This window comes from Anthonomus grandis, unplaced genomic scaffold (assembly GCF_022605725.1).
Source record: "Anthonomus grandis grandis unplaced genomic scaffold, icAntGran1.3 ctg00001115.1, whole genome shotgun sequence".
NCBI classification, from domain to species: Eukaryota; Metazoa; Arthropoda; class Insecta; order Coleoptera; family Curculionidae; genus Anthonomus; species Anthonomus grandis.
In genome coordinates this window covers 1-15,657 of record NW_026088675.1, presented here as the reverse complement: position 1 = coordinate 15,657, position 15,657 = coordinate 1, and the positions used below count along the sequence as shown (strand labels likewise).

At 29.0% G+C, this 15,657-nt stretch overlaps 1 protein-coding gene across 1 annotated transcript; it reads left to right on the top strand.

Annotated features, from left to right (window-relative positions):
- Positions 1–2,269: 2,269 nt before the first annotated feature.
- On the top strand, positions 2,270–15,639 carry LOC126750033 (sodium-coupled neutral amino acid transporter 9 homolog; the record flags this gene model as incomplete). Its single annotated transcript, XM_050459544.1, has 9 exons — positions 2,270–2,439; positions 2,753–2,867; positions 2,960–3,081; positions 7,800–7,957; positions 10,379–10,546; positions 10,607–10,831; positions 10,889–11,085; positions 15,455–15,559; positions 15,621–15,639. Coding segments are annotated over exons 1-9 (1,264 nt in total), but the record flags the coding sequence as incomplete, so codon positions are not given.
- Positions 15,640–15,657: the final 18 nt, after the last annotated feature.

The window sequence follows — 15,657 nt, the reverse complement described above, 5'->3', positions numbered from 1 at the left end:
CCAAATTACTAGTTGCTTGCTCATATAATTTACAAACTGCATCTGTTATGCTAATTAGTCTTAAAGGGAAAGTATTTTATTTTGATTTAAGAATTAAAAGATTACGATACATTACCAATTTAAAGTTTTATATACTTAAAGATTGGAAGTTACTAATATTGGACTTCCAGCCTTATGAATGGGTTTTGCAATTGCCTGTTGCCCAACATTGAGGTTGGCAGATTTTATTCGCAGTGCGTTAGAAGCACCTTTTATTTTTTTATACATGTTGTAAACAGCATCAACAAAATATCAATTACAAATATTAGGCCATACTTGATATCCTGATTGGCGCTGTTTCAATCAATGTCGCTGTGATAGAAAGGTGAGATTCATCAAAAAATGATATTTTTACACCTTATAAATTTTTTGTTAATCAGAATCACTCTTCTCGATCTTGATTTTTTAATAATCATGTTTACACTTTTTCATTTGATTGCACTGGGTATAGATCATTATGATGCAGAAGTCTTTTTTTCATTTTGTCTTTTATCTTAATACTAGTGATCATACCATTGATAATTCAAGGCTTTATATTTTTATATTTCATTTGGCTAAATCATTTATCACTTTTCGCTAGATTTAAAGCCTGTAAAATTATATTATATAGCATTTCTATTGCTGCCTCTGGGTCTTCACTATTAGAGATGTCGTGAAAATGTTAATTATTTACAAAGCTTTTTAGTAAATTACAATTCAGTATTGTTATAGTCTATTAATTAACTGCGTCTTCACTATTTATATTTAACATGGTTGGATAATCATCTGTTACAGATGAATGAATGACATGTAGAATTTGCACTGAAACCAAGATTATTTCTTAAAAATATATAGTAATAAGTTAATGGATAAATCAATTGTAATCCTGGATAAAGAGAGTTTAATATGCGTTACTTCATGTATTAAATTAGATTTTACATAGACCACTGAGGCATCATTTTATTTCAAATCTGCTTTATTAGGATGCATAGAATACTCATCAATGAATTTAGAATCTACTAGCTACCATGATTCTATAAGATTACCAATATCATAAAACTTGGGATTATAACTTTTAGGAAAACTAAAAGGAAGCATATTAAAATTCTTTCTTATGCTGTTAGTTTACTCAATCTATTAGACAGAAACTTACTTGCATGATTTATCAGATTCAGATGGAATTATAAATAAGAAAATTGAACTTTTTCTATGTCATCATCTTATTTTTAAATTACTGTTTGTATCTTGGTGAAATTATGTTTTTCTGTCATAGTTTAACCAATGAGATAGAGAAAATGTCATTTTATTACCGCGTTTTATGATACAATCTGAGATGGAGACATAAATATAAAAATTGAACTCATCCACTCTTTTCTATGCCATCATTTCATTTTAAAAATGTTTCTCTGGACCTGCTGGAAATTCCGTTTTTCTGGTGCAATTTACCCAACGTTTTCAAGAAGACATCAGTTTATTACCCTCTTCTATACTACCTTGGACAGAGATGGCATATAAGTATAAAAAAAGAAATTTTCTATAATTGAATGATTGAAACTTCACCACCCTTTTGGACCATAGTTATAAGTCTTAATTTTTGCCGGCGTTTCGGTGGTGTGGTTTCCATCTTCCTTTTCTCTTAAACTATAGATATGTATCCTATAACTTTATTATTAATGGTGCCAATACAACAAATTGAGGTATGTAATCTTATTATACTGTGTGTGAGTGAGTGAATTCTATATAATGTATTTCGTATTTGGTAGATTTTATTGTTTTATTTATGTTGTTTTCTTATTTCTTGTACATATGTCAAATTTTTTTTATAATTTTGAACTAGTTATTACTAAAGCATTTTATCAGAGCCCCTTCTGTAAAAAGAAGTAACTTATTGATAACAAACTATTGTCCAAAAAGGCTTGTCAAATTTTATTCATTCTTAATTTATCTGATGGACGTGACCCTAAAATTATTTTTTCACTATATTTGCATATAATCATTTCATTTCTAAATTACTATCCATATCTTCTAGAAATTGTATTTTCTGGCAAAGGTTACCGTATATAAATTTTTGAGAGGCGGATATCAATATGAAAATTAAATTGCTATTCAAAAATTATTACAAACATCTACAATGGCGCAGTGTTTATTGGCTTTTAAATTAAAGCATCTGTTACAAAATATTTTATTTAAAACGTCAAGTCAGCTCTAATAAGTTTAATATTATCACTAAATTTACAATTAAATCATAAATAATGTTTTTTACGAAATGAATGAAAAGAAAATTATTTCCAGATCGATGTTTAATGGTTCAAGCGATTTGGAAAGCGACCATGAAAAACCGAGCTCTGTAAGTCCAACAATAACATTCGGAAGAAAAACCGGACCAGTGTCATCACTTTCTAAGAAAAAGGACATCGAAAGGTAATAAATATAATTTTATGACATCTCTTATCGACCATAGTGACAATATTATTTAAATCAAGTGCATAATTAATGATGGTGAGAAAATTCCAAAACGTTTATTATTATTACGCCAGATTGTTCCGCAATACGTTAGTTTGTTTTAGTAATAACTATTTTGCGTCTGTTGTGATCGAATATCAGATATTTAATGATCTTGACCACGGTGGCAGGGACTTTATTCGTCAATCTATACTTAAGTGGAAAGTTCACTGATCGCCTGTTTAGCTACATCTTCAATTTTAATTAAATAATTTTTTTGTTTATATTTTAGCAAATTGATATTTGCCAAGAGGATCGAAACGCCAGTCTTTGATGTTTATTCATCTACCACCGATATAATTTTTGATAAAAATGACTGTTATTTACATAGCGAGATCGATGTACCTGTAAGTACCTATTGTATTTTTTTATTCAGATGTACAATAGCTATTGCAAATATATTAGATAATTTACTTACGACTCTTGAGTTTTTTTTCAGATGAATGCCAAATTAAATAATCCTTTGAAAATGAAACCGTCCTCTAGTGGTGCAAGTAGTTACGACGATTTTATGCACTACAAGGAACCAGAGAAGCATACCCATAACTCAGTTGTTACTATGTAAGTAAAAATTTTTTTTTTTAAATATTTTATAATCATATTGATAGAGCATTTAACTATTTTTAATTTTGGATAATTATTTAGTGAAGGAGTTATTAAAAAGTAAGATACTTAAAAAAAGGATTTTTTATATATCTTACGTGTATATTAGAGTCCTATTTTCATTTTAAAGTCAACAATTCAGGATATTTTTTATATTGCAATAGCAATTTAGCGTATAAAATTCTGAACGTAGATATAACGCTGTTAGTCCTTAAAAAGTGAATAAACAAATTAGGAAATTACCGGAAAAAAAAACTGTTTTATAAAGCCGCGTCGATCGATTGTGAAAAAACTATAATTAAGAAATATATGAAAATTAGATAACATACGAAAGTCGATGGGAAAAACTCGGTTAAAATATTTATGCCGGAACTCCCTTATTTTAAATGAAACAGTCTATATTCTTGGATTCTATATTCGAATCTACAAAATTTTCTTTTTTTTAATGTTCTATATCTAAGTCAAACCGTTTTTGACATATTTTAGTTTTTAAGTGAAAAATTACGTTTTCAGAACATTCCAATTATCAATTTTCCATAAAAGGAAACCTTTAATATTAATTTACGGTTCTTTGTAGAAAAGAATCAATGTTAATAAACTTCTTATAAAATTTCTGTACATATTAATATAGGGTGGTAAAAAAACATCGAAAGCCTTTATTGTCACAAAAATTATATTCATAAACCGAGTTTTCTGTTAAAAACTGCGATACAGGTACATACTAAAAGGTTACATATGACATCACATATGACGTAAATGGTTAAAAAGAAGTAGTACTGTAAGTGGTTTCCCGCAGAGAATAATTACGTAAATAGGCAAGATAATTTCATTAATTAACATAATAAAATAAAATTACATCCTATTAATTAATCTAATCTATCTGTTTAACAGAATAAAGAGCGTGGATTAGCTGATTAGAATATTTGGCTAAACGTTTACATTTGACATTCAATATAAAATTTTATCAAGTATTGCTCTTGACCCATATACATACTTACCTAATAAAATATAAAATATTTATATATTATTATAGAATCGTAAATTGCTCCATTTATAAGTGATGACTTTAATTTTAAGGGGTTATTCCTTGTCATATTTTAAGTAAAAGAGTTCATATAAACATATGTCCGGAAATGCTTCGTTTTCGAGATACAGGGTTTTAAACTTTTTTTTGAATCGATTTTTTATTAATATCTCATAAACGCATTTACCGAATTTGTTGAAATCTTTACATTTTGATAGTCACTTTATAAGGTACCTTTTGGAATTCTCACATCTGGCCTAGAAATGTCAGGGGCGTGCCCACGGGATGATTTTTTTGTAAAAAAAATATCGCCCGGTACATTTTTTGTAAGTATGATATTTCTTTTAAATAAAGCATCTAAAAATTAAACTTTTTTGTCTCTTAAATTTTTTGCGTATAACATAGAATTTTTTGTTTCGTTTAGAAATAAATAATTGAAAATCATATCTAAGCACGTCTCGGGCCTCCATAAAAAAAAATAAAATGCTTTAAAATTAACTAACAAATTACCAATAATAAACATTTATTTAACAACTAAGAAAAAACCTTAAATATTTTTTTTGCAAAACGCATACTTGACCGAAAACAATAATTAATAAGATGCTATTTTTGATGTTTAAATTTTAATGCAATGACGTCGCAAATGGTTACCTATTTAAAATTTATTTGTTGTTTGTGTACGCCACCATTTTTTTGTGCGAGATATTTGTACAAATGTAAGCAATTAAAAATACGATCGCTTAATTTTTGTGAAAAATAATAAAAACTTACTTTAGTTTTAAATATCATCAAAATTTTATTAAATCAAATGCTCGAAATGAGAACCACGACTGTCAATACAAGCACGCAATCTTCTTCCCATCGACTGGCGCACACGTTCGAAAATTCCTGGTGTGTTGCGTATGACATTAGAAGAGTTTACAATCCGGTTTCTCAAATCGTTTTCATCCACAACTGGCGTCGCATAAACAAGCGATTTCAGATATCCCCAAAAGAAATAGTCCAGAGGATTCAGGTCTGGAGATCGTACTGGCCATAGCTGAGGTCTCCCCCGACCTATCCATTGCTGAGCAAAAGTATCATTTAGATAGTTTCGAGCGACAAGACTAAAATGAGCAGGTGCACCGTCGTGCATAAACCACATGGTATTTCTTGTTGCTAGTGGTACGTCTTCTAATAAATCTGGCAATATTTCTTCTAAAAATTGTCTGTAAGTATCACCATTCAGCCTAGGAGGGAGAAAGTGTGGTCCGATAAGATGATCACCGAAAAACTGCTGTTGAAATCCACCTTCTCCAATGGCATGGGGATTTTCAAAGTCCCAAAGATGGTTATTGTGGAAGTTTCTGATGGCTTCCCGTGAAAAATAGGCCTCATCTGTGAAAAGAATTTTAGCCGTAAAATTTGGATTCTGGGCAGTTTTTTAAAGAAACCACTGGCAAAACTCTAATCGTGCAAGAAAATCTGTTGGCAACGGTGCTTGCACCAGCTGAATGTGGAATGGATAAAGTAAATTTGTGTGCAAAACCCTCCAAACACTTTCGTGGCTGATGTTAAACTGTAACGATAATCTTCGCGTGCTAGTTGACGGATCGTCTTCCACTGCTTGCAGAATTATTGCTTCCTCTAGTTGTGGCGTCATTATTACCCTCGGTCTACCAACGCGCTCAGCATGAGCATTGAAAGATCCAGTCTCACACAGACGGGCATGGAGTCTTATGAAAGTTCTTTCTGCTGGAATTGGTCTATCGGGAACGCGTTCATGATAAATTCGACGGGCTTCTGCACCATTTCCATCTGCAAGGCCATAAATGAAATGCCATTTGAGCTAAGTCGGCGTTATTCATAGTTATCTGCACAGTAAAACACATTCAACTAATAGTACCCATAAGACATAGGAATGTTCTTATCAGAGAAATTTTTATACATACCTGCATAAATATGAAGTATTCCCAATAAAATCAATTTTGACGCATTTTAGGTTGTTTTTATGGAGGCCCGAGACGTGCTAAAATATTGTTTTTGAAATTTATTTCTAAACGAAGCAAGATACGAAAAAAAAAAAGAGACAAAAAAGTTTCATTTTTAGATGCTTTATTTAAAAAAATATCATACTTACAAAAAAGGTACCGGGCGATATTTTTTTTACAAAAAAAATCATCCGACTTAGCCCGTGGGCACGCCCCTGAAATTTCTAGGCCAGATGTGAGAGTTCTAAAAGGTACCTTACAAAGTGACTAACAAAATGTAAAAAATTAGGTAAATGCGTTTATGAGATATTAATAAAAAATCGATTTAAAAAAAGAAGTTTAACCCCCTGTATCTCAAAAACAAAGCGTTTCCGGACATATGTTTATATGAACTTTTTTACTTAAAAAATGACAAGGAATCACGACTTAAAATTAAAGTCATCACTTATGTTACACCCTTTATATTGGGCAAGATTATTTTAAGACCTTATAATATTATTGCAAATTATTTTAATTACTTATTATTAAAATTCTCTTTATTGGTTACTATAATTGTTTTTCTTTTAATTGATATTATCACAATTTTTAAAAAGTATTTTTTACAGTTAATGAATAATAAACCATACCAAAAAATAGGCAATAAAAATTTATTAATATCAGTGTATTAAAGTTTATTAAGGTGATTTTATTAATACAACTTACAAAATGCCAATCGCGACATGTACGTAAATTTATACAAATTTAATTTTTATTAGGAAAAAGTCGAAAATTTAAATAAAAGAATATTTAAGCTGTTCAATAAAATTTTTAAATAAAAAAGTCGTTTACTACACATACCAAGGCGCTTTAGCGCAGTTAGTTGCAAGCATTGTTATCATCATGCATTAAGTTAATTGCCGCTTTGTTTCTCAAATTTGTTTTGTATTTACAGCATTATTTTTAAATCTACTAAATGATACCTTTATAAATAAATTAAAACTTTATCGGCTGCATACATTATTTGACGCTTTTTTTTATTGTTACTTCTCCCTATTTTTATTGGTGTGACATATACGTAAGTAGTACTTTCAAGACACACGACTCGTTGTTACTGACCACCCGATATATACAATAAATATCCGTTCAAATTATTAAATTTTATAGTGTGTGTTAATAGATTCTAGTAAATTAATAAAAACTATTAGGCCAGAGCTTAAAATTGGTTGATTGATTTTTTCCGTAATTTGGTAAAATCTTGTTTAATAAGTTGTACTCAGTACAATATATTTAAAACATTTATTTAAATGGCAATAATATGACTAAAAACGGAATTTCACTCGTACTCAATTTAAAAACATACCCTTATCCACGTTCTACATTTTTATGTATTTAGCAATAAGTAAATAAAGCAGACGTAAACTGTAAAAAAGGAAACAATGAAAATTAATCAGTAAAGTTGTTGATGCACCGACTTATTGACAAATTGTTGACCCCTCGCGTTGAAAATCGCGTCTCCTGACCGTCTGATGAAACCGACTCTGATATTATATCACTCAAGAATTTCTTCGTAATGTTTATATATAGGAGACAACGTTTACAAGCGCCTATTTTAACTACCCTTAATAGATATTCGTAATAAGAGGTTCAAAGTTTAAAATAATAATTTTAAATGAATTTTTCAATGACTATTAACTTTTTTTTAGATTTGCAATATGGAATACCACAATGGGATCGTCATTGCTTGCCATGTCCTGGGGTATCCACATGGCCGGACTATTCCCTGGTATTGCTGTTAATATACTGGTGGCTGCCCTTTGTCTTTATACGTGTCATTTGTTGCTAATGGTTAATGAAAAACATGGTAAGATATAAATGATTATAAATCCGATTTATACCTTCATTTCTCACCGCATTTTCCTTAATTTTCTTTGATATATTTAACTTGCAAAGCCGATTTTTTTACAAATATGTCATTTTTCTTTCTTAGTATTTAATTTGATTGAAAATTTATATTGTATTATTAGATTTGATCACATCTTAAAATTTTAATCTTATCTTTCACTTCTTCATTCTGTTTTCCTTTAACTGCTAAAGTTTCTACTATTATTTAACTTTATTCCATGACTTGTCACAACTATTCCCTAATATTTTTATTTCTTTTAAATTATTTGATGTCAAATCTTACATTCCTATGTTTTTCCTTCTGTTTTTTAGTTCTTCATAAAATAGAAAAAATCGAATTCTTTTAAATTAGAAAAAGATAAATGAAAAAATTGAATTAAAGCTAGATGCAAGTAGCTTATTTAAATTTAAATCCTTTAAAAAAATACAATGTTAGTGTAAAAGCTACTCGAATATTTAATTATCAGTATAATATAAATAATAAAAACGAATAAACAAAAAATATGAAGAACTAAAAAACAGAAGGAAAAACATAGGAATGTAAGATTTGACATCAAATAATTTAAAAGAAATAAAAATATTAGGGAATAGTTGTGACAAGTCATGGAATAAAGTTAAATAATAGTAGAAACTTTCTAAACTTTCTAAAGTTTCTACTATTATTTAACTTTATTCCATGACTTGTCACAACTATTCCCTAATATTTTTATTTCTTTTAAATTATTTGATGTCAAATCTTACATTCCTATGTTTTTCCTTCTGTTTTTTAGTTCTTCATATTTTTTGTTTATTCGTTTTTATTATTTATATTATACTGATAATTAAATATTCGAGTAGCTTTTACACTAACATTGTATTTTTTTAAAGGATTTAAATTTAAATAAGCTACTTGCATCTAGCTTTAATTCAATTTTTTCATTTATCTTTTTCTAATTTAAAAGAATTCGATTTTTTCTATTTTATGTTTTAAATTTTTATTTAAATTTTTTTATATAAATAGGTGCTACCTTGATTTGACTTTCTGTTTTAATTTTATGATTTTTGATTAATACATTCCTTTGATCACTCTTGTATATCAAAATTTTTTTACTAGTAACTTCTTTATCAATTTTAACACAAGTTTCCCTGCTTTTAAATTAGTTGTCGCCTATTATATGATTTATATAATTATAGTTTTGACGAGATAATAATTAATTGCTTTTTCCTTTCTTAGTAATATATACTTTCTTGCTATTTTTTTTTTAGATTACACTTCTGTTTTACTTTATCCTTTGATTTTATATAAATTTTATTTATCATAATGCTGAAATATTTTTTTGTTAACTATAGTTTCTCCAATTTATTTCTTTTTATAACCTTTCAAATTTTTAGTTTTAGATATCTTATATAGTTTATTGAATTATTTTGATATTCTTGTATTTTCTGTATTTTTTCTATTGTTGATTATATTTTATGTCACTGAATTTATTGTATTTTTAACATAACTATAATCAAATTTGTTTTTGCCTCCCATGTTTTCTCAAAAAGACCTCTTCACTCTAAGTTTATTGGAAGTCGTCCATGAATGAAAGTAGTCGTCCATATTCTCAAAGAGACCCTGATATAAATAAATCAAAGAAGAACAACACAAAGTCTCGGTCTCAAAAAAAAAGTCTTTTTTGAGACCGAGACTTTGTGTTGTTCTCCTTTGATTTATCTAAATTTATTTGTTTCTTATTTTCTAGTTAAAGCATTTTTTTCTTTATGTATTTCTCTTTCTTATTTTATATTCGTAGCTCAATTTCATATTTTCTTTTTGTTTAACTTTTTCTATTTAAAGCTTTGTACTTTTTTTCAGTAACTTTTTTTGTCTATTGCGTTCTAGCTACTTTTGTTTTCAAATTTAGTTAAGTTTAAGTTATTAAGTACAAATTTCTCTGTTTCTATTTATTGCTTGCTTGCTGTTGAGTATTATTTTGATTCTTTGTAATTTTATTCATTCGTTTATTTATAACCTGCAATATGTTTTCATTTTCACTGACTTTCTTTCATCTTGTTTTTAGAAAAACCTTCTATATTCTTATACTTTTTATTAATAAAATAAAGCCAGTTTTAGAAATAATATATTTAATTTTTTTCTATTTACGTAAACCCTTTTCTTTTTATAAAAATTACATATTTTCATTTTTGACTAGATACTTTATTAATAAAAATGTTATTAATACTTTATCATTTGTTGCTTTTATAGTGTTTTTTCTATGTCTATCTTTACTTTTACCTGATTTGTTCAGCGATGTATTTGCTTATTTTTATTTTCTCCTTGTATCCTTAGTTTGAATTGTTATTTATTGAATTATTCTTTTCATTGTTCGGTTATACATATTTGTACAATTTTTTTTAGGTTTATCTGGTCAAGACATCGACGTAAGCCACCTATGCAGAGACTTATTAGGAAAATGGTCGGAAGTTGTAGCGAAAATTTTCTCGGTAATCGTACTGCTAGGGGCCGATATAGTTTATATGATCTTAATGTCGAACTTTTTGTACAATTCCGTTTATTTTATTTATGGTAAGTACCCAATCTTTCACCGCAAAAACATTTTTGTAATTTATCATGTTGTGTTTTTAGGTTTAATTGTGATGCCTTTTGACCCTGTTCAAAATAACGTCACAGTACTATGCCCAAAAGAATCTCTTATAAACAGTACCACTTCCAGTACAATTTCGATGCCCCAATCTCAATTTGATAACGTTTGGAACTTGTACAGTACCGTACCTGTCTTTTTAGCTGTGATATTGTTTGGCGTTTTAAATTTTAAGTCGCCAACATTTTTTGCGAAATTTAATAGTTTAGGTAAGACCGTAAGGATGAAAAAACATATTTCTTTATTAACAATTTAACAATTTTTAGGAACAATAAGCGTAGTCTATTTACTAATCTTTGTGGCAGTGAAGGCTTATGGTTGGGGAATCAACATCTCTGATTGGTCGTCGGAGCTATATATTAAGCCGACATTTTCTGCCCTTAGCGGAATGCTGTCCCTTAGTTATTTTATTCATAATATTATTATTTCTATTATGAAGAATAATAAACATCAGGAACATAACGTAAGTAAATTTTTTTTTGTTCTATAAAAAAAAAAATAGGTATGTCTATTTTAACTAATAAATATTAGTTAAATAAAAACAGTCCTCCATTGGCTGAAGCTTATGCTGAAACAAAAAACCTCTATCAATTCATTAATGAAACAAATATACTAAGGATGTACGAATTAGCTTTTGGGGTTAATTTTTTTGACCCCACAATAATATTTCCTACATTTACGAACTGTCATAAAGCCAATCCAACTATTCTTAAGGATACTTTGAGTAAATTTCAAAATTACTTAGAAATATACACAGATGGATCAAAAACTGCTGATGGTACAGGTTGTGCCTTTATTATTCCAAAAATTAATATTAAAAGAAAATACAAGTGTGAGGATTATGCTTCTATTTTTACTTCAGAGGCATTAGCAATATTAAAGGCCCTGGAATTTATTACTGATGCTAATATAATTTCAAACTTTTTAATACTTTCTGATTCAAAATCAGTTTTGCAATCACTAAAAAATGGACATAATTTTAAACACCCAGTTATTTTTAAGATTCGAGAGGCTATCAGTAATCTTGATAAACATAATACTAAGGTAGCATTCATTTGGTTAAAAGGACACACGGATTGCTAGGAAATAAATTGGCAGATAAAGAGGCCAAGGAAGCAATTAAGACAGATAGGATTCTTTCCAAAGTACACTTTAGTGATTTAGTTCCAATTATCCGAAAGAGGTCTTCAGAAACTTGGAAAAGAAAATATCTTGCATATTTAGCAAATACTTCAAATACATACACTTTAATAAAAGCGTCCCTTAGCAGTTATATTATGGTTTCCTAATGTAACTTTCGAAGTTATTTGACAACATCTTTCTTCAGATTTCTAGTGGGTCATGGTAATTTTAATAAATATTTACATAAATTAGGAATAAATAACTCATATATATATGTAATTGTGACAACCAGTCAATTGATGATTTGAACCATATTTTATTTGAATGTAAAAATAATATGGACGCAGTGATGTTTCTGCATAATAAATTGAAAGAGCTTGGCTTGCTTCCTATGTGTCATACTTCACTTAAGGCAAACGTAATTGGCCGACGATAGAATGGAGTCTATTTTCATACAATTTTTGAAATTGTCCAAAAGGAAAATATAACTTGAACGTATATACACTAGTTAATAATTTTATTTACTTAGAGATCCCTTTGTTTTTTCCCTATTGTTTACCTACCTATCCGAGCCCCCTATGTTCTGTTTTAAAAAATGTCTGCATTGGCTCCAGGACGAGAAGCGTGTGACCCTGTCTAAGATCCCTAGTATTAATCTTTCTTGCATTATTCCTTTTTTTGTACTCTTTTTATTAGATACAATGTCATACTACCCAATAGTATAATTTTTTAAATACTATATTAGCAACCTGTTCTATTATGAATGAGTTCCTATATTGGAACACGTGGCTAAATGTGCCAAGCACAAGGCCAAAAAACGAAAAAAAAAAATAAATTATCAGCCATCAATTAACATCAGTTGTAAGGGTAAGCAGGGTAGGGCAGAAGCAGAACTGGATTCCATAAATTTCAACGGACAATGGGATGTTGAGCCATGTCTTATTTGATTACCTAAAAATCTATAAGCCTAGTTGATTATCATCAAGCTTTGTACTTTCATTGTGCAAGTTACAGTTGAATTCAGTTATTAACGATTTGAATGATGTTCTCCAAACTCGCAAGACAGTAGCGACAATCAAAGACGTCATCAATTCATATCGACATTCTCTCGAAAGTAGGAAATATTTCCCTAAAATTCAAGCTTTCTGTGAAATAAGACACTCGGAAAAGTACAACAATATTGCAATTTTTAAAGAACATTTTGTCAGTATTGTCGATGGATTCAAAGGATTATCAGTAGTAACGCAAACAACCTTTATCATTTGTCATTCGGTAATATCAAAATATTGCTCCTATTTTGGACCGATTGTCAATATTTTACAAACAAAGAGGCTAGACCTTCTTGGTTGCACAAAACAAATTCATAAGATTATTAAATTGGAAAAAGATCCCCGAGAAAGTGTAGATATTGGAATTGAGGACTTTTGACTGATTTCAAGTTAATTGCAGAAAAGTTTTGATTGGAAAACTCAGAACTGTCAATCATCAAGAACGTCGCTTCTGATCCCTTATTTAGATTTATATGTAGCTTCACTAGGAAGAAGGTTCTTCGAAGAGAATTTACCTACATATTCTTTGTTTCACTTGTATCCAGCTGTTGAAAATAGGGATTCAAGATTTTAAAAATTTCGTAAAGTTCTAAGTTTTATTTTATGAGACTGAAACATGCATCAACGGAAAGACAAAAATTCTAAAACTATAAGAAGATATTGTCCGAGAAGCAACAGTATTTTTTTCCAGCTACAAGATTAACTCTCCACATTGCCATCGCATTACCTTGTACATATTCGAACGAAAACCTTTCTCAAGATACATCAGCATATTAAAATGGGTAAAGATTTGACTTTAGTCAACAATGATGGAAAATCATTTGAATAGTAAATAAATTGTGGATAATTGATTGATTTATATCATAATCTTTTTTACAGGATTATGCTTATTGAAAGTACACAAAGAAATAGTTAAAGAAAATTAAAAAGATTTAGTAAAGGAAGTATTAAACAGATTTGCTAAAGATCCACGCCGTTTGGAATTTTTATATATAAATACACTGTGTATTTGGAGCATGTACACATAATGTTGATTAAATCAAATCCGAATTTGATATATTTTGGATGGTGGAAATAAGTTGGTCCTCTCACCTAATCGATTCAAAAAGAATTGCTGCCTACGCCCTTGAGCAGTTGTATTATTTTTTTGTATCTATGAATCTATAATGTGCGAGAGTGCCTTAGAGAGTGGATGCGAACATCACTCAGGTATACCTCAGTATACCCTATTGTGAGTATGATCTAAAAAACCATAATATTTCAACTTTGCTCTTAAAAGGTTAAGATTGGTAGTATCAAAAGCATTAGAGAAAATACCTGTACTAGTCATGCACATCATTAGAGAAAGACGGTAGGCAAAGCAACACCTGGACTTAGATCTTTTCGTTGACGTCGTCGAGGGTAAATCTTCTGTATCTCCAACGAATGAATGGGATACACCAAAAAATCTGCCCGTCCGTCATGTATTAACGAGAAAGGGACGATTCCAAAGTATGTGCCCCATTCTTTCATCTTCGTGCTTGCATGCTCTGCATGGGATCATGCTTAGTTTCAATTTGAATAAATTGCCACTTCATTGACAGTGACCACGGAGGGTACCTGGTACCAGTTTCCTTCAAAATGCTTCTTACATAAGTTGCAGCTACGGGTAATATCTTATCGCTTATGGCGACCCAATTACTACAATTGTTTTGGTTGTATCTCTTGATCTTGAACTACTACCCTTTTTTTGGGAAAAGTTTTCACAAAGATACGGTGGTATTGCTACACTAGTTCTGACGTAATCCAAACAGCAAAAGAACTACATGTGTACACTACCTGTGTAAATATACAATCTTTATTAAGTCTTTACAATGTATGTCACAGCCAAAACCTATCTTAGTTTTGTAACTATCTGAGTAGTTATTAATATATTTACTTCTTTCTGTTTTTTTTATTTCTCTTGTTAGTGAAAATTCTCAAATATATGAATTTGTTATTATTTTTCTATATTTTAAACCTAAGCTGCCTTTTTTACTATTCAAAATTGTAGGACAAAGAAATCTTAATTCCTAAATTAAACTAATTAATAAGGCGAATTCACATTCTTCAATTTTATATTTAGATAGTGGGCTAGTAGACAGTAGCAAGATATTTTTTAAATTCATTAAAATAGGTATTTAATCATTTCCTAAGATCACCATTTATTTAATTGTTCTTAGTGCCTCTAAACCCTTGCTTTATAACTTCTTATAATTTTACCTATAATATTAATAAGAGTAAAGTAATTTTAAAATATTAATTTCAACAGCTGTTCACATTTTCGATAAATACCGCATTATTTTATTTATTAATAGCATTTTATTATATTCTATATTTATATATTCTTATTATATATATTATATTCTATATATGTTTTATTTCAAAATTTATTATAATTTTTGTTTATATATTGTAATATGAGACGTATCGAATTATTTATTTCTCTTGAAAGAACTTTGCTAATTTATGCCTAGTTCTTTTTTGCTTGACTTTTATTTCTTTCTTTAAATTGTTTTTTTGTATTTGTATTTTTTATTATAAGATTAATTTTGTTTAAAGTTGATTTATAAACAGTTTGTGTTTTATCATCTTAACCTTTACTATTTTCTCACTAATCTAAGGAAAAAATTGTTGTTTTAGGGTCGTGACCTAAGTATAGCCTTTGGTTTGGTGACATTCACTTATTTATTCATCGGAGTATTATTTTACATCAGCTTTCCACTGGCTAAATCTTGTATCGAAGATGTGAGTTAATAAAATATTTTGTACTGATGTTTTATTTATACTTATTTATATATTTTTTTAGAATATTTTTAACAACTTTAGCACTCTCACGAGATGTG